Here is a 25,517-nt window from a genome sequence, read left to right on the forward strand (position 1 = left end):
TAATGAAAGAACAAGCTCTTCGTTTTGAACAATAAAATACTTAAAGATTGACATTGCTAGGCATATAATATGTTTTTTTTTATAAAAATATCAAACATACCCTACAGCAATTTATTTGACACATCTTGTTTACTTCCGGTTTCGGGACAGCTGTGGTCCTCAGAAACAAACAGCATAAACATGTCTTCATTTACAGATAGCAACTTCGTAAAGAAATTAAGCGAACTGAACAACACACAGCAGAGTATTCAGACGTTATCATTATGGCTGATTCACCACAGAAAGCATTCAAAAACCATCACCCAAGTATGGCTGAGAGAATTGCAAAAAGGTCAGTATACCTGTCCACAAATCTTATACACAGAACAGCACGTGTAACGTGTCTAAAATGTCAAAATTGTATATCTCTGATGAAGATAAAACTTACAACATTGAGTTGACATTCTGCAATGCTAGCTAGTAACTGCCATTGTCTGTAAAGGTGCACTTGCAAGCCACAAAAGAAGTTTTTGTCTCAAGAAAAGGTTAGGACCAGCTACATGTACCTGAATGAGTTAAACATACATGAACCATAAGGAAGCAGGACAAATCGCCCCACTGGCAAATCGCCCCACCCCTAATCGCCCCACTTCTTCACCAACTCGCCCCACTTTAAAAAAAAACGCCCCAAACTGATTCACCAAATCGCCCCACATTTTTAAAAATCGCCCCACATGTGAAATGTGTTAAATCCTGTTAATATTACTCCTGCCAACTCGCCCCACTTAATAGAAAACGGTAATATCTAGATTAATATATAATTTTCATGTCTGCCAACTAGCCCCACTTTAATGAAAACTAATCTACACAAAATACAAACAAACTGAAAATTTATGTTATTTCTATTATTGATATACTGGAATTATAATTCTAAATATAATTTTCGTATTGTTGGAGAATAACTGTATTCTTGTAATCTTAGTTATTTGCCAATTGAAAAGAAACCTGTTATATTAAACATATCAAAGGATTTCAATTAACAGCAATTTTGTTATCATAGCAATTACTGGATTGGTTACTTTTGTCTCTGAATTAAGAATAATTCAACACTAACGAGCAATCAGAAAATGATGTTCCTAACCTTATTTCTGTTTTATTTCAACTATGCAGAAGAAAGTACAAAAAAAAAGAAGCATTTCAAACGTTCTCATAAGTGGGACCAATTGGAAAGCCAACACACATTCATGACATTACAGTTTAATTATTTTATTCGTAAGTGGTGCTAGTTGGAAGCCTTTAACTCTATTCATACTTGTACTTTTCATAAGTGGGGCTAGTTGGCATAAATCAATTCATCAGGATTTTTCTATTTTTCACAAGTGGAGCGAGTTGACATTCACGTTATCAAAATACTAAAAAAAAATAATCACTTCTTACTGCTATTTAAAAAAAAAGGAATAACATATATATATGTTACAGTAAATAGGTGAAATTAGGAATTACACGTAATTACTAAACATTTCAGTAAATACCTGTAATCACTAGTCAATTTAGTAATTACATGTATTTACTTGTTGTTTCAGTGATTACAGGTATTTACTGATTTTTTTTGTCATTTTTACAGCTATTTACTAACTTGATATTTCTCTTTAAAAATTAAAGACATAATTCAAGATGTCAAATAAGAAAGTAAGGGGTAGGGATTTTTAGGGCTTACTTAAGGATCAAGGATGATAAGGCACATAAAAAGTGCATACTCTTCAGTGTTTGTAAATTGAAACTGGAAAATGGTTGTTTTATAAGTTTTGAAACTCCCTAAAAATCATTTTGAACATGCAAGACAATGATATCAATCCAAAATTGAGAAAAACATTTTTGAGAAATTTATAGGCAACTTAGCCAGCTATTTAATTGTTAAGATAGACATTAGATTATGGCAAACTTGGTTAAATGATCTTTATAATTCTTAAAATCTCATAATTTTGTTATATTAAAATCTTCATCAGGCATACTCTGCATATCAACTCGGCCAATAACATGAGTTAAATTCCTTTTACAAAACAGGTTTAACTACGACTTCTTTTGTCAGACATTTGCGATGAAGCTGACATTCTTCACAAACAAATTTATACAAATTGATGGCGTAAAGAGTCACATTTTCATATTTCCGTGTTTTTATGAGTTCTTCAAGACCTCAAAACTTAAGCTATATATCTCCAACAAAATTTTATCATCGTTTCTTCCTGTATAAGAATGATCTTTTTGTGGATTGAAAAAGTAAACTAAATGGTCCATCCCTTTTGTTTTACTTTCAATGTTGACATTTCTTTTCCTTTTCATCGAGCCTCTGTTTTTTTTTGTCGCAAAAGCGAGACATAGCGAACCAACCTAACAATTCCGTCGCCAGCTGCGTCCACAAATATTCGCTCTGTGGTTATATTTTTTAAATTTTGATAAGTTTCTCAAATTATCCTGGATTTCTACCAAACTTGAACAGAAGCTTCAGTTGTTTATGATCAAAAGATACATTTCCAGAAGTAAATTTTGTAAAAAAAAAATTCCGTATTTTACTTATAAAGGGACTTAGTTTTTATGCCAGTTAACATTACATTCACACTGTGGTTAACTTTTAAAAAATTTAATAACTTCTCAAAATATCCTGGATTTCTGTCAAAATTGGATAGACGCTTGTTTATGATCATAAGATAATATCTAGAAATAAAGTTTGTAAAAAAAACTATACTTTTTGGTATATTTCTTATTTAAACGGACTATTTTTTTCCAGTTAACATAACATACACTCTGCAGTTAAAGATTAGATTTCATAAACCATCCTGAAATTTTAACAAATTTTGATAGAAGATTCTTACAGAACTAGTCAAAAGATAGTATCTAGAAGAAAATACAAAATATTTTTTTTCCTTTTTTGTTGGGCCTGCGACTCACAGCAAAAGTAGGCGAGACACTGGGTTCTGCAAAACCCTAAAATTTTGATAGCTGAATACTCAATGATTTTCTAATTAGTATTACCATAACTTTTGATCAGTGGACCATATTACAACATTGTTTTAACAGTTAGTAAATAGGTGTAAAAATTCAATTTAATTCAGTAATTACTGGTAATTACTGGGCAGTTTTAGGAATTACTTGTATTTACTAAGTGCATCGGGAATTACATGTAATTCCTAAATTTTAGTAATTACATGTAATTCCTAATTTCACCTATTTACTGTAACATATATATTAACAGGATTTAACCCATATACAACGGGATAACATCTTTTTCCATAAGTGGGGCGAGTTGGCATTACTAAATTCATCCTGGTTAATATAAATATATTTATCTAGATTTTACCGTTTTCCATTAAGTGGGGCGAGTTGGCAGGAGTAATATTAACGGGATTTAACACATTTCACAAGTGGGGCGTTTTTTTTTTAAAGTGGGGCGAGTTGGTTAAAAAGTGGGGCGATTAGGTGTGGGGCGATTTGCCAGTGGGGCGATTTGTCATGGATTCAACCATAATATAACTGGTCGGGAAACATATCAAATAGTAAATAAGGATATGAATATTATTAAATGTAAAGAGTTTTAAATTTTATGAAATATGTGCATGATGTGGTGGGTCTCATTGGGGTCTAAGCATTTTTAGCATGAAGCAGGATTGCGGATTTTTTGTAAGCATGACATGTGAAAGTCAAATTATTTTGCCGTAATAACGGGAAATGAATTCTTGCAGGACATTGGAAATCACAAAAAAATGAGAATTGCTTACATACATAGCGCAAGAGTGATAAAGGAATCTGACAAAACAGTAAGGGGTATCTGGGATTAGAACCCCCCAATGAGACCCCCGATGTGAGTAAGCACATGATTACTTTTCTTAACTATTCATGCATACTCTGACATCCTACGGTTGTTTTGCCAGACAATGTGCAGCCGTGGGACATCAGAGCTTGTCCCATATTATAAAGTGGATATTTACCGGACCAAAACCAATGCATTAATTTTGCTTTGTTGCTTCTGGAGCTGACTGAGGGTCTTAATTTTTCATTTATCTCTTCATTTATTAAGTTTCATCTATCTGCCACCCTTTATTTTCTTATATTTGGACAGTTTCACATTTGAACAGCTTTACATTTGTCATTGCAGGCCATTTAACAAATTGTAAAGCTGACAAATGGGAATGGGCTTTGCTCATCGTTGTCTTATAAGGCCACACAGTGACCTACATTGTATTGCTGTTAATTTCTGTGCCATTTGGTCTCTTGTGGATATTTTCTCATTGACATTCATACCACATCTTATTTTTATATATACATACAAATGTACAATGTACATGTATATAAACATATGTTTCTATAATTCTTATCTGATTCATCCTTTTTTTAACCAGTTTAATGATTATATCTATTTACATATTTTGGTCTCAAATTTTCTTTGATCTACAAATTTCCTATTGTGATGTCTTAGAAGAAACAACAATGCATGTTGAAATCACATAGAAATAAATTTTTTGTAGATCTTTGAAAAGCAGGATTGAGTGTCTGCATATTGTCTTAAAGGTGTCATACCACCAATTAAAAGTCCCTATCTGTTCAACCAAATTTTGCAATTTTCACAGCTTTCTAAATATTTTACCTTAAGTTTAACTTCATAGAAACTAGGTATATCCTGAATTGTACAGGTGTCACCTTTCTGCATGCCAATTTTCAGTATACATTCTAAATCATATAAGAAAGAAGAGAGCTTCCGAAAGGAGGTACCACTAAAAATAACCCCTGGTTTTCTGAAAATCTTAAATTAGTATACCATGGAGTGTATTAATCCTCAATTTTAAATGCAAACTCCTAGACAGATAAAATTTGGCTCAAAATGGTCTTGATATATTTCTCTTTCAACCAAAGTTTTATTTCTGCAAATTTTTTGGTTAGTTTAGGTGAACAATGACATCAAATGCACTATTTTTTGTCCGAGTAGGCCTACTTTCACATACGTTCTAAATTTGAGGGAGTAATTGGTGGTATGACACCTAAAGAGACAAAAAAGTAGATTAGAAATCTTTTGTTTTGCTTTATTCTTAATCCTTAGTCAATTTGAAGTTAAAAACAGCCTTTCTGAGCATAATGCAACTTATATTAAAAATTTCACAGCTCAATTTAAACTGACTGTAATGTATGACTTTGATAGAAAATACTTGAAAATTTCATTTTGGGCTACAGGAACATAAACTTTCAATATCAAGATCAGTTTTTGCTTATTTTTCCTTGTTTGTTCTACTACTTTAAAGACTTTCAACAGTTTTCGCAATGAATTTAGTAAAAAATCCAAGGTATTGAAGTGTCATGGAATATTGACCCCCCTTTTTTTCATCTGGTGTCAGTAAAGTACTACAAATTGATCAAAAGTGCAGTCATGGTCATTAAACTGTTTTTATTTACATCAGTTAATAAAATTTAAGATATAAAAATTTCATTTGGAATAATAAATGGTATTTTTGTGAGTTTCTGCAGTGTTTACATTAGGCTATGCTATCTTCCAAGTAAATAGTATGACGCAATGAAATAAGGGGTAAAAATCAAATAATTTCATTAAATCTGCATAACAAAATTTTTTGGGGGTAGTAAATAACCTATGTTTTAATGTTTAACACCACAGATACAACTTTCTGTGCATTTATAACAATTTAGGACATTTTTTTATATTAAAGCATATTGTCAGGGTGAGAAAAGCTAAAAATAGCACAAACTCAAGTTTTAGGCTCTAAATATGCAATATGTGACATTTTGCCCCCAAAAAGATTGAAATGTGCCTAGTATTATTTCAAAATATCAGTTAAGACAAAAAAAATCAATTGTTTTCTGAATTTGATGTATCACCGCATTTCGCTTAAAGGTGTCATACCACCAATTAAAAGTCCCTATCTGTTCAACCAAATTTTGCAATTTTCACAGCTTTCTAAATATTTTACCTTAAGTTTAACTTCATAGAAACTAGGTATATCCTGAATTGTACAGGTGTCACCTTTCTGCATGCCAATTTTCAGTATACATTCTAAATCATATAAGAAAGAAGAGAGCTTCCGAAAGGAGGTACCACTAAAAATAACCCCTGGTTTTCTGAAAATCTTAAATTAGTATACCATGGAGTGTATTAATCCTCAATTTTAAATGCAAACTCCTAGACAGATAAAATTTGGCTCAAAATGGTCTTGATATATTTCTCTTTCAACCAAAGTTTTATTTCTGCAAATTTTTTGGTTAGTTTAGGTGAACAATGACATCAAATGCACTATTTTTTGTCCGAGTAGGCCTACTTTCACATACGTTCTAAATTTGAGGGAGTAATTGGTGGTATGACACCTAAAAATAATTAGAGAAACAGATTCTACAGACTACATGTACATGTACATGAATATTGATATGATCTACATGTACATGTATGATATCAAGTTGAACAAGGCCACACTTAAAAATATTTTGGTTTGCCCAAACCCTACCCAAAGGTTTTGACAGTGGGTAGGTAGGTATTCATTTTCTTTTTTTTTTTTTTCAAAAAAAAGAAATTGAAGTATCAGATGTTTATTTGTCTTTATGCCTATTTGATTAAAAAAAAAACTTCTACAAATCAGGACAATAAAAGAATTTGAGTAGGCAGCTTTTTTCTGGGTAGGTAGCTTTGGGCAAACAAACCTATTATTTATTATGGCCCAATGTTGAAGTGGTTTCTACATGTATCTTATCTGAAAGCTAGTAAGACAAGTCATATTTGCTCTAAAGACTACGGTACCGTACTTGTGGTAACAAAATGTTATTGACAACAGACCTTTTAAGACCATTTTGAATATTGTATACTGCATGCACATGAACGATTGATGTATTAACCATTGTTAACCTTTCATGTATATAAACTATTTAAAGAATGGATTATTATTTTTTTTATTGTTTTCAGTTCGTCCTTCAATGAGACTGATATATATGTACCTAGCTAACGATGTTATACAGAACAGTAAGAAGAAAGGACCTGAATTTACCAGAGACTTTGCTACTGTAATGACAGATGCATTTGCTTCGGCTACAAAGTAAATATAAACCTGAGATATTGCAAAAAGCTGTTATACTATTATGTATATTTTAATATATTTTAAGTACATTCTATAGATATAATAAGATGTGGCAATGAGATAACTCTCCATCCAAGTCACAATTTGTGATTTCAAATTAACCATTATACAGTACTACCTGTGACTTTATCTTATTAATGGTGGCCATAAAAAATATGTTCACCATGGTGGCCCCATATGTTCATCATCATACCCCCTGTTGCTTTTTTAATACACAAGGTATTAATCAAAAACTAGTCAAGGATTAAAGGGAAATCTTGAATGCATTGAAGTGTTAAAATTATGTAACTTACAGGTCATGTGTCTCAGGTAAAATATACATGTATGTGTTTGTCAAATTTATTAACTGTGATTATGACAAGAAATTCAAAAATTAAATGAAATAATAAAACTAGTTGAAGTTGAACAAATAGCTTAATAAGAAAAGAATTTGTCTCATGACTATTAGTTTGATATTATATCTTTTATATAATTTTTAATCAATTTAAGTTATTTTTTATATGTATTAAGTCTATTTTTTGGTAAGTGAAGAATAAATGAATATCATTTTCAAATATAACTGCAAACATTTACAATGCCTGCCTTTTTCTATTGAAAAGGTGTTTCTCAAATTAATTTTCTAAAATCAAAATGGTTTATTATTGTAGATAGACTGATCTGCATTCAACATTGTTTAGCATATGTTTAAGATTGTCTTTAAGACTTATGCTAAATAAAATTTAGGCAATTCATTATTTCTCTATTGAATAAAATATAAATATTAGAAATATTCATCACAGCAAAATTTGATAGTATTTTTATTGGCAAATGATATTTTAAACATGATCCATGTTTTAGGGTTTAAGCATTTCTTTTACTTTTTGTTCTTGGGTACGAGCAATGATTTGTATAGTCTTACTATACAAATCCTTGGGTAAGAGACAATATTATGAGAAGGTAAATGATTTTCAAATAGATTATCTCAAAGTTGTTTTGTTAATTTACAATCAAGGAAGGAGTGGTCTTCATTCTCCAGCAAGTGGCACAGTTTACATATTCTATCCTTTCTAGGAATTTTATATTGTCCACTATTTTCTATTTCTAAATTATGACCAATAATTCTCTACCTATTGACACAATCAAGTTTACAGTTTTTATCATAAGTTTTTATTCTTAGATTTTTCTTTAAATTCATTTTTTATCAAGGACTTTAAAAGTATTCAAGTCCCTGCAATTATTAACTTTATCTAAAAGGCCTAGGTTGAGTGAAATATGTTTTGTAAATGTATACCAAGAATATGTATCATGCCAGTCCAGCACTTTTGACAATATAATACACCGGAAAAAAATATGATTTAAATAATAGCCCATAAAAGTGTCACCATCTTTAGAAGTGCACTTTATTTTTTCTGGAGACAAATTTTGACAGAAATTATCCAAACTGAAGATAACATATTTGATAAGTTTCAAGACAATTTCTGTAAATAATTTCTTTTCATAAGATTCACTTTATTCAGATATAAGAACATTTTTCATTATGATTAGCATTTTTAATGAACATTTATCAAATTTTGATGATAACTAGGTGGGCATTTGGAAAATAAAGCTTTTCAGTGATTGTTTGTGCACAACTCTTGTTTTTGAGATTTGAAAAAAAATTAGATAAACAAAATTAGTTTTTTCCTAAACCATATAATGATACTTGTAGTTTTCCAGAATAATATCACATGTATTAGATTTTATCAAAATTTATTGTAAAAGGATTGATATTGATCATCTTATTTTGTTAAGAAACTGACTTCCTTTCTCAATTTTATTGTTTAATTCCTTTCATTTTTTTTAAATGTCATTTTTGCATGATTATTAGTTATTATTAATAGTAATAATTCATTTACTAATGCAAACAAACAATTGAATACAATGTACATCATGTACATTAACCTTTTACTTAAAAAACAATAATTAAAAGTCTGCTTATTTCAAATGCTTGTCAATAACTTTATCTTTGGCCTTTTGCCATTTCTACTAAAGATTCTTACCAAGAAGAAATTAAAATAATAAGAAACAAAAAAGTAATGAAAACAAACCATATAAAAATGAAAAAAAAACAATTAAAAAATTAAATGAAATTAAAGACAAAGAAAAATAATAATAAATTGACAGAGTAAAACAATATTTTATTCTACAATTTCAAAAAAAGGTGAAATGTCAATTTTAAAAGAAACTTTAATAGTTACCTGTACAGGTAAATTTTAATGAAACATACCACCTAAAAACTTCAACCCTGATTGATTTTAACAGGTAACATAATTAGATAACACATCTACCATGTTTTATGACCCCCAATAAATGGCCAACATCTCAAGATTGAATACCCCAATAAATGTTCACCATTGGATGTTGACCATGCAAGAGGGTGGACATAACTAAGAGGATGTCACAGTGTTGTAGATCAAAATGCGGTCTTCAACATGGAGCCTTGGCTCACATCGAAAAGTACGCTTTAAAGGGCCCCTAAAAATGACTAGTGTAATACCATTCAAATGGGAAACCCAAGTCTGAAATATCTGTACTCGACTGTACTGATTTTTACTTGAACAGTCTGCATTGATCTAACTTTTACTTGACATTACTCGACCCCAGCATTCGTCCAGTCTGAACCATACTAGACTGTACTGAATTGTACTACAAACTACAAAATATTTGAGGGTACACTTTGATTATATAATTTGTGTGCATGTGTTGAAAGAACACACATTATATTATTCAAAATATATATCCTGTATATATGCAATTGTTCTGAAAAAAAAAGAGATAGTAAATAATTTTATTGCGTTTATATTATAGAGATGCTGAGGAAAAGGTGAAGAAATCAGTGGATAGAATATTAAATATATGGCAGGAAAGAGGTGTTTACAGTAAAAACACAATAGATAAAATAAAAAGTGGCACAGGTGAGTGTAAACAAATGGGTCATACTTAGATGCAACAAACCCAGGCATAGAAGTTTCCTACATGTGTACCACCATCTTTGAGTTTGTCTGCCATCTAAGAAAAATAAAATGTTTTCAACTAATTTTTGGGGATCACACATGTATATGTCACAACAAAATATGTTTTCATCAATAGGTCAATTGGCACAGATATTTTTTGGTTTATACCGGGAGACTAAAAGCATAAAGCATTATTATTCTTTTCATTCTTTATTTAAGCAGATTCATCATTTGAATGAATTGAAATCAAATTAGTGGTTCATCTAGGATATAGATGTTTGAAAGTTACATTTGATCTTCTAGGAAACCTTATACAACGGTTAGATTTTTTGTTTGGCACAAAACTTATGTTTCATTATTTGTTTTAAATAGATATTGTTTGTAGACGAAGAAACATATATGTCACTCTCTTAAGAGTATAAGCTTTATTACATATTTAATTTTCAGGAAACCAAATTATTCACAAAAGTGGTGAGTATGCTATCAATTTCAGTCTTAGCTTGTCTGGAACTCTGTATATACATTTTGTACCATCATCCATATTGTATGTGTTTGAAGTCTCAAAATTATTGTTTCAGTGTTTTGTATTCAAAGAGCACTCTATGGTAAACTAAATATATTGCAGTTGTTATGGTAGCCATTGAAGAAAATAGGAACATTTGAAATTTCAAAATTATTCAGATTAAAGAATTAATGTAATGTCACTTCAAAACATGTTTATTTTGAGAATGACTTTTTTGGGGAAAATCTCAATAAGATTGATTGTCTGCAAGAATGTTAATTAACTGTTGAGTGCTCTTTAAGGTAAGTAATAAATAGAAATGGTATTTGGTTGCCTTGGCAAACAGATTTCTGGTATTGGACTGTATTTCTCAAATTTGCATACTGCTAATCAAATACAAAAAAAATCTCTTAATTCTAAAGAATATTGGTTTGAAAATGTTATTAATTATTTATATTTAATTTTATGATAAATTTGAATGTTCATTTGTTTTATTGCCATAGGCAGATAAAAAGTTAATAAATAAAAAAAAACATTGCTATGAGATTTAAAACCTGAAAAAAATCTTAATTTGAGCCTCAAATTTTGAGGACTGAATTTGAGAAATACAGATACTGTGTGGTGTTTGCACTTACATGCTTGCTTGCAATTGCTGTATGTTGTGGTGTGTCTTTCTATTGTAGCCCTTCAAGACATTACAGAGAGGAGGAAGAAAAAGATTGAAGAATATATACCAACCTATAAAAAAGGTGAAATTTGTGTAGTGTGTTGAGAGGTGCAAGGGGGAGGGAACCTAATATTACTTATAAGTCATTTTCATCTTAAATAACATCAAAATCATTCATTTTAAATATTATATGTTGCCAGGTCAGTTTTAGATATTTTCAGAAGATTTCTAGAACAGATGTTTTATTTTTACAGCCATATCAGATATAGCAGCTGAAATAAACTTAAAAAGAGGAAGAGACAAGAAAAAAGTAGAGGAATATGTACCTGTCAATAAGGTCAAAGGTTAGTATAGAAAATAGTACAGGAATATGTACCTGTCAATAAGGTCAAAGGTTAGTATAGAAAATAGTACAGGAATATGTACCTGTCAATAAGGTCAAAGGTTAGTATAGAAAAAGGTACAGGAATATGTACCTGTCAATAAGGTCAAAGGTTAGTATAGAAAAAAGTACAGGAATATGTACCTGTCAATAAGGTCAAAGGTTAGTATAGAAAATAGTACAGGAATATGTACCTGTCAATAAGGTCAAAGGTTAGTATAGAAAATAGTACAGGAATATGTACCTGTCAATAAGGTCAAAGGTTAGTATAGAAAAAAGTACAGGAATATGTACCTGTCAATAAGGTCAAAGGTTAGTATAGAAAAAAGTACAGGAATATGTACCTGTCAATAAGGTCAAAGGTTAGTATAGAAAAAAGTACAGGAATATGTACCTGTCAATAAGGTCAAAGGTTAGTATAGAAAAAAGTACAGGAATATGTACCTGTCAATAAGGTCAAAGGTTAGTATAGAAAATAGTACAGGAATATGTACCTGTCAATAAGGTCAAAGGTTAGTATAGAAAAAAGTACAGGAATATGTACCTGTCAATAAGGTCAAAGGTTAGTGCTATCAAAGGTCACTCTTAATGATTTTGTTTGATTCATGCTTTGCAAAACTCATTAAACTTGAAACTTCTCAGATCTTAGACATTTATTGTTGTATTGCTAAAAAAAAAACATGGTGTTTTTGCTTGGCATATTTAAAACAATGTAAAGCTACTATGAACACAACATTCAAGGGAAGACTGCAGTTATTTGTGGATGTAGGGTATTATTGTCTTTAGGATAAAAAGTAATAAAGTAACAAAATCAGTACAATCTGTTCAATAAGATGCAATTCAAAAAAGGCATCAGGGGAAGTAACTTATTTAACATCATTCAATATGAATGATTTTAGCATTCTATGGGAAAATCACAGGTTTTTTGTACTATCATAAAATTAAAATTTTTCACTATCTGTGCTTTTATTAAAGATCAGTTGGAAGCTACTTTCATGGATATGAGCTAGCCATAAATTTAGATTTTCAAAAGAATTATAACTTCTAATTAATATGTAGAAAAATTGGTGCCCACCAAAATAAATGAATCTACAGTATTTATGCCATTAAGTAATCTAAGAACATGATACATTGTCATTAATTTTATTAGAAAGGTAGATAGGTATAATAAAGATTAACCTATACTTTGGGATTTTTTTTCTGATTTTGACATTTTCCTGAAATCAAAAGCAAATGCTCGCAGTCTGATTTTGAAAGTCATTTATGACAAATTTGCATTTGTTCTCAATGTCCATAGGTTAATAAAAAAAATTAAACAAACTAAAATAAATTCCAACTACACACCTATATTTCTCAATCAGGAAACAGTAAACATACATTTTCTGTTTGTCCTTGTTTAGTTTATCATATATACTGGTGCCATATTTTGAGAATGTCACAAGGAATTTAGACTCTTTAAGTGAAGTTAAATTATATTTTATAAGACCCACAGCCAGTTGATGCAGCACCTCCTAATAAGAAAAAGAAGAAAGAAGAAATGTTGTCACTGAGAGAAGAAATAGAGCTTATGTCAAAAGATGATACAAGTGGCCCACCAGATGTAAGATCTTACTTTACACACATTTGGTACCTCCCTCTCAACTTCAAAAGTTGCATATTCATATTCGTATTTGATGCCTAACATTTTTGAATAGCTCTTGATAAAATTGTAAATAAAATGGTTACAAAAATCATGTAATGTTTGAGATTTTTTTGTAATCATATCTTTAGGAATAAGATAATTGTTGTAACCCCAAAACAGCCAAGTTTGAACCATTGTGCAAAATGAAACATAAGGTATATATAAAAAAAGAAGATGTGTTATGATTGCCAATGAGACAACTCTCCACAAGAGACCAAAGTAACACAGAAATTAACAACTATAGGTCACTGTATGGCCTTCAACATTGAGCAAAGTTCATACAGCATAGTCAGCAATAAAAGGCCCAGAAATGACAATGTAAAACAATTCAAACAAGAAAACTAACGGCCTATAGATGTATTTATAAAATACCAACACATTGAGAGTACAAAAAATTACAGCAAAGAATAGAAAAAAAAACATTGAATTTGTCAATTTTGTACTCTTGGTGCAATAATCATGATAATCTCTGTGAATGAGTGTTTTAAAAAGGATACCTGATAGACATACATTGTGTAGTTCACATTTATGTCATATATATTTGCTGTGCCAAATTTTTACCAGTTTTCATTGTATTTACAGGCAGAAGAATTAGTAAAACGTTTATCCGACCTTGAACATTCAGCGTCTAGTGATGCTGCTGTAAGAGAGAAGATTGCTGCTCTTCCACCTGAAGTGTCTGATGTAAACCACCTTGCCAAAATTCATGGTAAAAATTCATTTACTGTGGATCCATTGATTTTTTGTTGGTACCAATTTTCCTTGATATTTTATTTCATGGTTTTGCAAAAGTCTGCACACAGGCCTATACCTGTATAAAAATTGTTCTTCCTTGAACATTTGGTTCACCATTACGAAAGAAATCCAGGAAAACTAGTGTCACACTAATAATGAATAATAAGTTGACCCCAATTTTTAAGGGCTGGTCTTAAAGTCCGAGCAAAATTGATGAATAACCTAACTACCTTTGAAATTTAAAAAAGTATTTCAGTGTTTTCCCCAATATATTTGGATAGCATCATAGAAAGTATGGCAACAAGTAAGGTATATAACATAATTTACAACTTAGAATAAAAACTAAGACACCACTTACCTCAAAACTTCATTTTAATGCAATATTATCTAATCTTGACAGGTTCACCTAACTGAAAAGTGTTTTACATTTTTATGACATCATGTTTTGAAATGACTTTCATGTAATACTGTGGATTTATTACTATTCGTTTGATACCAATTTTCGTGGATTTCGTGATTGCAAATAAACCATATATAAAATTGTTAATCCAAGAAATAGTTTTCTATAGTCTTGTATGCAGGCCATAGCAAAACAACGAAATCAAATATCCACAAAAATACAAAGTTTCTTCAATCCACGAAAATTGGTAACCAGGAAACTAAATGAATCCACGGAAATTGCATTAATTAAATTTCACTGGATTTTGTTTTATTTTGTACATTTTCCCAAGTTCTAATGCATTAATTATATTTTGTTATGTTATGTTATTAATAATAATTTAGAGCTATTGAAATTGCATGTCATATACAATTATTTAATTTATACTTTAGTTAGCTAGTTGATAATTATCATCAACTCCAAAAATTTCAAATTTGCTTGATACTGATGATACCTGTGGATATTCCCACCCTGAAGATCATTACCAACCAAATTTTTCTCTAACATTAAGATGAACAATCTTTTCTGTATTATACAGGTTTGAAATCAAAAGAAGTATTGAAGATATTGTCTCTCATTTACAATGAATTATTTTTGTATGCATGCAGAGTTTAATTTTTATTAAAATCAAATCCAGTTTAATATTTTTTAGCATTTTTTTACTCTTGAATATATTTATGAATAACAAAAAAATTTCGGCTCTAAAATTAAAAAAATAATGCAAATGTAAGGGGAGTAACTCTTTCTGAATTTAACACAATTTTGTTTGGCCTATTTAAAATATTCATTCCTTTGGACGAAAGACAGAATCTGTTCAATAGTACCATACAGTGGTGGATCCAGAAATTTTCATAAGTGGGGGCCCACTGACTGACCTAAGAGGGGGCCTGCTCCAGTCACGCTTCAGTGATTCCCTATAGCTATGGGTGCTATAAACAGTTTCGTACTAAAAACTAGGGGTATTTCCCCAGTGAGATTTACATACTGATGGAATTCCCTGCTATTTATATACCACTAAATGAAAAAGTTGATTGTTTTTTATGTTCAATGTGAAAAACATATATTGAAGTTCAATTAAAATGCCACTTTTGTCAAGATTTAAAAAAAAAAAAATGTTTTTGTGACTTCCTACTATATGGGAGGCAACTCCATAAACAGCTGATTTTCACCTGTTGCAAAAAGCACTTTGATTTGTCAGGTAAGATAGCTCCTTTCGGAGCAGGCGAACGTAGGCTGAAACTACATTTTCTTAAATCAGCCGGATAAGCTCTTCGAAATGCATATTATAAGAAATATCAAATATATGCACAGGTTACTGATCCGTGTGTCCAAAGGTGGTCTGTTTTTAAGGTTTTTTAGGGGGAAAATGCCTAATTTCCAGCTGATAACTTGTACCAATTTGCATGTTTAAACAAGAGATGTTGGATTTTTTTTTATTTATTCAGAAAGTTCATAGAATTATCTTTCCATTGATGTATAGATATCTATATAACTATGAATATCTGACTTCTGCATGATGGGTCCACTATTACATGCCCTGTTACAGAATGACGTCACGTAAAAAACTGTTGATTGCACCCTATACAAGCAACCAAATTTTTTCCCAAAAAGGGCAGGGGGCCCGTTGCCCCCCCTAAATCGGCCTCTGCTATGTATTATATCTAGACTGTGACTGTCCAAATTAATTGTGGCAGATGTATGAGGTTTGGATGGGGTGAAATGATTAAAGAATAATGCCCTTAAAAAATGAAGATTAGAGAATAACGGGCAAAAAAAATGAAGATTAGAGAAAAAGGGGTTAATTTTTTGAAGATTAGAGAAAAAAGGGGTTAATTTTTAAAAGATTAGAGAAAAAAGGGGTGCAAATTAAATGTTTACAGAATAACAGTTCTTACTTTAACAACAAGCTTCAAACAGAATAAAAATATTCACAATTGTCAAATATTATTAATTAATGGGCCAGAAATATAGGATGATGTTCCAAATTTATAGAACTTCATCAGGTCTGTGATGCTTTAAGCACATAGGAGACCACTGTCATTTCCTTTTAATTTTCTAAAACTACTAGTATGTAATGATACAAGCTAATTAATTCCCTATGAAATGAATAAGATGGGATTTGTTGCATTTTTGAGCTAGGGTGATAAGTATATAAAATTGATTGATTATAATTTGTTCATCTTTCAATTATTCTTGAGTCAAAATGCAAACTACAAATTGTCAAATGTTTTAAATACAAGATGCCTTTCTTAAATAATAAATTTTTATTTCAGTAAGTAATGTTCAACATCATATTTTATTCGCTAGTCCTAACACGCAACATGCACTGTTCCTTCATTTGTTTCCTCTATCTCCATATAATATTTTTTCAAATTTCTTATCATCTGAAACCACAGTACAAACTACAACCAAATTAGGATTAATAAGCCAGAATATATATAGTTGAAATTTGTTAATTCCCCAAGGCAATTTACCAATTACGTCCTATTGACCTTTTATTATTATTTTTGAGGTTTCCCTTAACAAGACATGGAAAATGTCATATACACAAATTCAGGTAGGAATTTTGTTTCGTTAGGGTAATATTCAAATCATCAATGTCAATGTCCTATCAAAGGTCAGTGGTTCGGGGCACTCCGGCTTCTCCACCTATAAAAACTGACTGCCATGAAATACTATAGCCTGAATGTGGCACTTAAAAGTAGCACTTAAAAGTGGCATTAAAACACCAACAAACCATCAATCAATGTCACTTAAATTATAATTCTACCTTCCCTTTTTTTTCAACGATGTAATAGGAAACACACCTATTATTTTATTTGGCCTCAATCAAATTGTTTAATTTTCTGATGTTAACATGATGTGGTCATTTCATGCTTTGGTCTGTTCATACTGTTGTTCTGTCTTATACAAATTATTTATAACTGTCATGATTAACAACGTTTGATGTGTTCTATTTCAGATAAAGAATCTGGTGTGATGCTGTCAAGAAAGGTAGAAGATGCTTGTATATTGTTGTCTGAATATAACTTTCGATTGAATGCAGAGTTAGAAGAAAGAAAAATGGTCGGGAAAATGTTAAAAGATTTCATAGCTTGCCAAAAAGAACAATTAATGTCTGCAGAGAAAAAAATAGAGGTAAATTTTTTGGATTTGTAAATAATTTTTTATGAAATTTTACTTGTAGGAGCACTAAAACATTTATGATTTGCTAAATATATTGTTATCTCCCCTTCCACAATTACCTCTGACAGCTGAACGATAACTAATACTATAGTGAAATAAATTGTCAGTTTTCTTTATTTTTGCAAGACAGATTGATTCCATTGTCAGTATACGTGGCATAAACATTAAGGTTAAGTCTGTAGTTCAAATATTTTTAGACATCAAAAATTTTGTCACACATTCACAGAATATAAAAAAATATTGAACAGAAGCCTCATAATATCCAAGAGACAGCATCTGGAGCACAATCAAAAAAAAATTTGTTTGTTTATGCTTAAGTATTACTGTAAACTCATTTACAGTATTATTGTCTTATCTTTCAGGAATACAAGAAACGACTAGATAAAGTGACTGAAGTCCGAGGAGAATTGGAATCTCACATAAAAAATTTACCTGATTTTGATCTTTTACCTCGTTTAACTGGTGGTCTTGCACCATTGCCTTCAGCTGGCGACCTGTTTAACATGCAAGATGGTAGACATTGACACAGTATTGGGTATGGTTATTTTTTATGCTCCTGCTGTAGCATCTATAGAGGGCACTAGTTTTAACCTTGTCTGTCTCACTTCCAAAAGTTGGTTTCCATATATACTCTAACTTTAGTTTGCCTCAACCAAATGATATATAAATTATACACAAAACACAGATCAGGTTTGAATTTTGGTGGCATCACATAAATGTTCTAGAGTAATGCCCCTTTATAAATGGAAAATTGCTGATTTTTTGGTTTCCATTTAGCAACTTAAGTTTGCCTCAACCAAATGCTATGAAACTTATACACAATATGTACTTATAACCACAAAAATGAGACCAAGAACAAATTTAGATAGGTTCACTTTTGCTGTTCATCAGTTATGTCCCTTTATAACTTTATTTAAAATGCAATCTGGGGCATTATCTGTGTCCCATGGACACATTCCCCATTTTTTTTAATTTTATTTAGTAGCATGTAGAAATACCAGTGTATGATGTATGAACAGCACTTGAAATTTATTATGACAAATATAATTTACATAGAAAATGGGTATCCTATAAAAGGCAACAATTTCAAGAGCACTTCAAAACTCATAAGTCACAGTGTTTTCCTTTTTTCACTAAGGGAAGGTGGGTGTTTTAAAAAAATCACTTGCAACCGGGTGGTTTTTTTTTAAATGTCCACCTGTGAGCTTTTCTCATCACTTGGCGTCCGTCCGTCGTCGTTAACAATTTTTCAAACATCTTCTCCTCTGAAACTACTGAATGGATTTGAATGAAACTAAAAATGATTGTTCCTTAGATTATCCTGCACAAAGTGTGTGCTTCGATTTTTGATCCGTCAAAAAACATGGCCTCCGTTACTTAAAATAGAACATAGGGGTCAAATGCAGTTTTTGGCTTATATCTCAAAAACGGAAGCATTTAGAGCAAATCAGACATGGGGTAAAAATGTTCATTAGGTCAAGATCTATCAGCCCAGAAATTTTCAGATGAATCAAACAAACCATTGTTGGGTTGCTGCCACTTAATTGGTAATTTTAAGGAAATTTTGCAGTTTTTGGTCATTATCTTGAATATTATTATAGATGAAGATAAACTGTAAACAGCAAAAATGATCAGCAAAGTAAGATCTACAAATAGGTTAAATATGACCAAAATTGTCAATTGACCCCTTTAGGGGTAAATGTCCTTTAATGACAATTTTTCACAATTTGTTCATCATATTTGCTAACTTTAAAAAATCTTCTCCTCTGAAACTACTGAATGGATTTGGATGAAACTTAGCATGATAGTTCCTTAGATTATCCTGAACAAAGTGTGTGCTTCGATTTTTGATCCGTCAAAAAACATGGCCGCCCTTACTTTAAATAGAACATAGGGGTCAAATGCAGTTTTTGGCTTATATCTCAAAAACGAAAGCATTTAGAGCAAATCTGACATGGAGTAAAAATGTTCATTAGGTCAAGATCTATCAGCCCTGAAATTTTCAGGCGAATCAAACAAACCATTGTTGGGTTGCTGCCACTTAATTGGTAATTTTAAGGAAATTTTGCAGTTTTTGGTCATTATCTTGAATATCATTATAGATAAAGACAAACTGTAAACAGCAAAAATGATCAGCAAAGTAAGATCTACAAATTAGTTAAATATGACCAAAATTGTCAATTGACCCCTTAAGTCATATATATTTGTAATATTGAAGAATTGTTAGCTGTACATGTTTGCCTGGCATGGTTCAATATGTTCAATAAGGCATTGTTTACCAGGTGAGCGATTCAGGCTCTTGAGAGCCTCTTATTTTTTAATTTACTGTGGGTGCACGTGGGGGTCTCAAAAATAAAGATTAGTATAATATTCACATTTAATGGAGTTGAACAAACATAAATAGACGTAGTCATATTAATTGTCAAATATTCTTTGATTTGATTTTTTTCAACAATTTATCTCTTTTCTCTCTTCTTTCATTTACAATTTTATGTCCTGTTTCTTGCATTTGTGCCGTATTTTTGGCCCATAGAACAGTAGTATCCTTCCTCTGTGACTATAAGCCATTTGAAGTCTTGGTCATATTTGTCTTCACTTGCATGTCTTTTCCGTTGTTTGGTTGATTTTTGTTCAATTTCCACAACTTCAACATTACTATCAATTTTATTTAACTTATTTGGTCTAGTATTTTCTTTATCATCATCGTCATCTGCCTTTCTTGTACCCTGATTGATAAATGAAAACATTGAAATTTGACGATTGGACGCCATCTTTGTCAATGAAAACAAATCAGCAAGGCGCGATTAGTATTCAAATTTTAACGGAACGGAACCGAAAAAAATCCGAAATTTGAAAAAAAAGCCGACCACCTCCTAAAATCAAAAGGTGGTCGGCTTTCAAAAGAAGGTGGTCGGCACACCCGGCTTAAATGCCAAATGGAAAACACTGATTAGTCATTGAAAAACTGACAAAACCATGGTGAAAAATTAAAAATACAAACAGTAAAACAACACTCTGCATAGACAACTATATATTGAGAACATTACTTCTAAAAATATGCTGATATAAAAAAAAAAATTATCTTTGGGACACAAGAGGAAACAAATAGACAATGTGCCATGCATTAACGAGAAATTAACATATATATGTTATTTGTGTTTTTGTAGGTTTGGATAAAAATGGCTCAGTATACAATGAAGGCATTCCTGTTAGAACAGACGAAGTGACTAGTCAGTAAATGTGCAGATATTGTCTTATTCCATCATCATCCTTCATCTATCACCACGATGAGTGCTCTTATTTATATCTTAGAAATGAATGGTCATCTTTGTGCTGGAACTAGTAGTGCTGTGTTATACTTAAAAATGTTGTTACCACAAATTATTTCTGTAATTACTTCAGATTGTATAAATCTTACTGGCTTACTTGGGTTATGATGACATGTCATTATTTGTAATTATTTTAAGTCATCTGTCAACTATTATTTAAAAAAAATGCTTGGAAAGTACTGGACCATTTTGGACTTTATTGTATGATCCTTATAGCATTTTTATGTTGTGACTGGAGAGGGCATTAAATGTTATCCTTTCCATCCATACAAAAGTACATTTACAAAAATTTTGGTGGTGTCACTATTACTGTTAAAGAGGTATGCCCCTTTATATAGGGAAAATTGCTGAAAATTTCATTTCCATTCTCTTACTTTAGTTTGACTTAAGGTGGTACCTAACACTACAGGGAGATAACTCTGTAATATCAGCTAAACGTTTTAATTACGTTGCCTTGTGAAGGCAATATAAAGCTTCACAATGATCAAAATTAGTGTTTGTCAAACTGCTATATAACCAGTGTAATTTTTCTGATAAAACGCTTGGTTCAAATGTTTTGATTTTTTGATATTTTTGTAAAAGGGTCAAAGTAAATAATTTGTCAAAGTTTTATGAAAATTAAACGAGCCAAATTAATTTTAGTGAAAGTGTTGGGTACCACCTTAACCAAATACTATGAATCCAATAAACAATGCTTACTATGAAGAAATATAGATTAAGTTCAAATTTGGGTGGCTTTACTTTTATTATTCTCCATTTATTGATTAAAAAAAAAACTCTTCAAAAAGACTGCTTGTCAGTTGAGTGCTTAATGTGTTAACATGAACACACAATTTTCCCTCAAATCCTATAAATGTTATGTTATGAAGAATTATTTTTTGAACTAATTTAGTTTCATTTTGGGCATTTTAATCTGAGTCTGACAGTTACCAAATGTTTGTCTCTTCATTTGGTCACTCAATCGCAAAGTTCATTAAATTGAAAGAAAGATGGATGTTTTTAAATTGGATGATAGTGGACATTTTCACTAAAACTATATTATATTAAAATTACCCTATAGGCATTGACCCATTGCATAATAACTGCCTCCAGCCCTGGTCAATAGTATGTATGGATAAAAGATGGAATTACAAGCTACTTAAGTTTCTAATTTGGATGTTTTTGTCAATTTTAGAAGAAAAACAAATCAAACTTTCTTAAAATTGCATAAAGCACAAGTACACAATATATTTAGTTGTAGTAAAAGTCAACTTTGGGATTTATCTTGTTTGTTGTTGATTTCTCCATTATAAAAAGTACTTTCATTAAAGGGCAAAATATGAAGGGCTAATTTTTGCCAGAGTTAGATTTTTATTAAAGTTTAACTAACACAGAGATTTTCGAATAGAATTTTGGAGTATTTAATTCTAATGAAGACACATTGACAGCACTTGTATTCTTGCACATTTAGATTTAGAAATATAACAAAACACCTAGAAAATGTGGTTGTATTTGTTTATATATAATTCATTATACAACAAAGTGTAAATTCTTAGATCACATTGATACTGGTGAAATGTTTTAATAACTGTGGATTCATTTAAATTTGTGAGTACCAAATTAAGAGGATTGAGGAAAACTTGCATTTCCATGAATATTTGATTTTGTGGGTTTTCCAAAGTCAGCATATAAGACAAAAGAAATTTGTACTTGGTTGAACAATTAAAATCCTGGTCTATCAATATCAAGTTGATCCTTGAATTGGTACCACATAAATAATAATGAATCCACAGTTAACCAAAATGCCTTGTAGTATGAAAGTTGGCGACAGAATGGCCGTATATTTTTATGAGAGAGAAGAATGTTTGTTTTTTTATTTTGTTAGTTTTACAAGAAAACATGTATTTGTTATTACATCAATGACGTGTAGAGATTTCTATGCATCCTTTTATATTTTGTTGTTTGTATTGTTCTATCCATAGTTTGAAAAATTGCATATTTTTCATAAATCATTTCATTCACGATCAAAATATATTTGTAAAATAGTCAATCTTTGTAACAAAAGATAAACTTGTTTACCTAAACAATTTAGTATGTTATACTATTATTGAACACATTTGCGAAAAATTATTTCATTAAATACGAAAATTTGGATTTTTATATAACTCATTCATGGTTGTTAATAATTCGTCCTCGTTAAAATCAAGTTCTGAATGCAAGGATTTTTGTCTACAAGAGAGATCATTGATATTGTCAATCAATGGAGAAAAAATAATGTCATAAATAGAAGAAAAAAAATGTACATATGACAGCAGAAGTTTTCATAAATGGGGGGGGGGGGGGGGGGGGGAGGGGCACTGACTGATCTAAGGGAGGCCAGCTCCAGTCATGCTTCAGTGATTCCCTTTATAGCCAACCAAGTTTTCCTCACAAAGGGGGGAGGCCCAGCCCCCCTTGATCCTCTGATGAATGATTTGAAGCCTTAAGTTTGTTTGGTTATGCATAAGGGAAAGCTGTAAAAGAGGGACGAAAGATACCAGATTGTAATTGTGAGTACCTATATATAGAATTTTCAACCTCAGAATGTTACAATGAAACTTTTGTGTATTAATACATTTTACCATTTATACTGATTATCAATACTTTTTAAGTTGCTAAGGAGAAAAAAGAAGATTTTTGCATCAATAAGTCATGTTGTTAATTTTCTACTTATATTTTTATTGCTTTAGCTCATTGCAAAAAAAATGTGTTCTGTAACTTTTTTAAGCATTAAAATTAGGAATAAGAATCAATTTATTATTTATTTTCTTATTAAACTTATGTTTTGCAGCATGCAAATTATGTTGTGTGTACTTGAAACTGTGCTAAATTTTTCATTTTAAAAAGGTCTGTTCACTAGCAGAAAATAATATTTTTACAGTTAAACTATACAGAAATAAAAAGACATTAAATTCAGGAAAATTGATGAAGTCATAACAAATTAAAAATAAAATAATCCCAGAAAATATGAGGTATGGAGTACCCATGGCTAGTATATGTCACACAATCCAATGACTTGATCAAATTTTGACTATATATTCTGATTTAAGGTGGTAGTTAGAGATGTACCGGTACTGTGGATCATTTTATTTTCCTTGATGGATATTTGATTTTATGGTTTTGCCAAAGTCTGCATAGAAGCCTATAGATAATTTGTATTTCTATAGACATTTAAATTTGAGGTTCACATGTACTCACAGAAATCATTATTGGTATCTCATAAATTCTAATGAGTCCACAGTATGACCTTCATTAACATTATCATAGGTATGACAGTTTTAATAACTTGAACAGCATCGAGTATATTTTACTACACATTACTACCTGTAAGATTGAACACATGTCAATTGTCATCATTTGATGGACAGATTCTAGCTTGATCAGAAATCATTCAATCTTACCAGGAGATTGATTGGTTACCAGAATATGCATGTGATCAGTAAATTTACTTGTGTTATTTCTTATTGTGAAATTTTTGCTCAGTTTGGATTTGCATGGCATATGATACCTGCAAAGCAAAAGATGCTTCAATATCCTGCCACCCACCAAGACTCACTTTGTTTTGAAATCATGTGATTCCCTGATACTTATGGTTCTTTTTATTTTCATTTGTATACCATTATTCTAAACGGATTTACAAGAGTTAAACATTGTTTTTACTTAGTTCCCTTTTAAATAATTGATGCAGATTTCTGAAATAAGAAAGAAAAAAAAATCTCTTATACAGCAGTTTGTATTTTTCACCCAAATATTTTGAAAAAACTTGATATTTACATGCAAGATTCACTTTAAAAGTAGAATTGTCTTTTGAAAGAAAATTGGTTAAGGGAGATTATTGATTGGTTACGAGCTGAATGTCTTTCTAAAATCTCCAAAGATTAATTGTTAATAAGTTAATTGATTCTAAGATTGACTTGATGTTGGTTGTTATAGAGGTCACACCTGTGTATTGTATGATGTTATTACAATATTTTAGATAATAAAATCATTTTTATGTGTTGACCTTGTAATTTCATATATAATACCTGCCTAGCAATGAAAAATGACTAAAAAAAATTGCATGAAGCTTCATCATAGCCTTTTATGATATGAAAAATTCACACAGCAAAAAATGCAAAAGCTGGGTCCTTTTAAAAAAAACCCAAGAAACCTGTCTTGAAGATGTATCACACAACTTCTTTGTTGTCATGGAAATATTTTACAACAAAGAATAACAAACAATTTAGATGACTACATTGAATTGCACAAAATGATAAAAGGACATTTTTTTATTGTATATTATGTGCAATATTCCACTGTCATTGGTTTTCTTCTGGTTGGAAATAAATGAGGATCACAAATTATGAACCATCTATACAGAGGCTGGCTTTTATAGTGGTAATAGCTCAGCAGTCATCTAAATCTCAAGCATGCTCTTAATCCAAAATCATTATCAGAATTGATAACAACAGCCAATACCATGGTTTCAATTATGAGAAGACTATCCACAAACCGTTGCATAGAAAA

The 25,517-nt window shown here is 30.7% G+C and overlaps 1 protein-coding gene across 4 annotated transcripts; it reads left to right on the forward strand.

Annotated features, from left to right (window-relative positions):
- The first annotated feature begins 110 nt into the window (after positions 1-110).
- Positions 111-25,010, forward strand: LOC139524798 (regulation of nuclear pre-mRNA domain-containing protein 1B-like). Of its 4 annotated transcripts, XM_071319879.1 has the most exons (11): positions 111-331; positions 6,929-7,058; positions 9,927-10,033; positions 10,520-10,543; positions 11,258-11,323; positions 11,496-11,585; positions 13,108-13,223; positions 13,887-14,013; positions 17,441-17,616; positions 18,027-18,199; positions 20,832-25,010. In XM_071319879.1, the coding sequence occupies exons 1-10, from the start codon at positions 181-183 to the stop codon at positions 18,186-18,188; spliced, it is 1,149 nt and encodes a 382-aa protein (XP_071175980.1). In that variant the 5' UTR covers positions 111-180; the 3' UTR covers positions 18,189-18,199; positions 20,832-25,010. The 4 variants fall into 4 exon arrangements, with proteins under 4 accessions (XP_071175980.1, XP_071175984.1, XP_071175983.1 ...); XM_071319882.1 differs by lacking the exon at positions 11,258-11,323 and having other exon boundaries at positions 112-331; XM_071319880.1 differs by lacking the exon at positions 10,520-10,543 and having other exon boundaries at positions 112-331.
- The last annotated feature ends 507 nt before the right edge of the window (positions 25,011-25,517 follow it).

Source organism: Mytilus edulis, chromosome 5 (assembly GCF_963676685.1).
Source record: "Mytilus edulis chromosome 5, xbMytEdul2.2, whole genome shotgun sequence".
NCBI classification, from domain to species: domain Eukaryota; kingdom Metazoa; phylum Mollusca; class Bivalvia; order Mytilida; family Mytilidae; genus Mytilus; species Mytilus edulis.

What these genes read in the sequence shown, in the direction of transcription:
- LOC139524798 (XM_071319879.1), top strand. Translation starts at nt 181, where the DNA reads ATGTCTTCATTTACAGATAGCAACTTCGTAAAGAAATTAAGCGAACTG. An exon ending in TAAAATAAAAAGTGGCACAG is followed by an intron (nt 10,034 to 10,519) that starts GTGAGTGTAAAC and finishes TTTAATTTTCAG; the next exon opens with GAAACCAAATTATTCACAAA. An exon ending in CCACCTTGCCAAAATTCATG is followed by an intron (nt 14,014 to 17,440) that starts GTAAAAATTCAT and finishes GTTCTATTTCAG; the next exon opens with ATAAAGAATCTGGTGTGATG.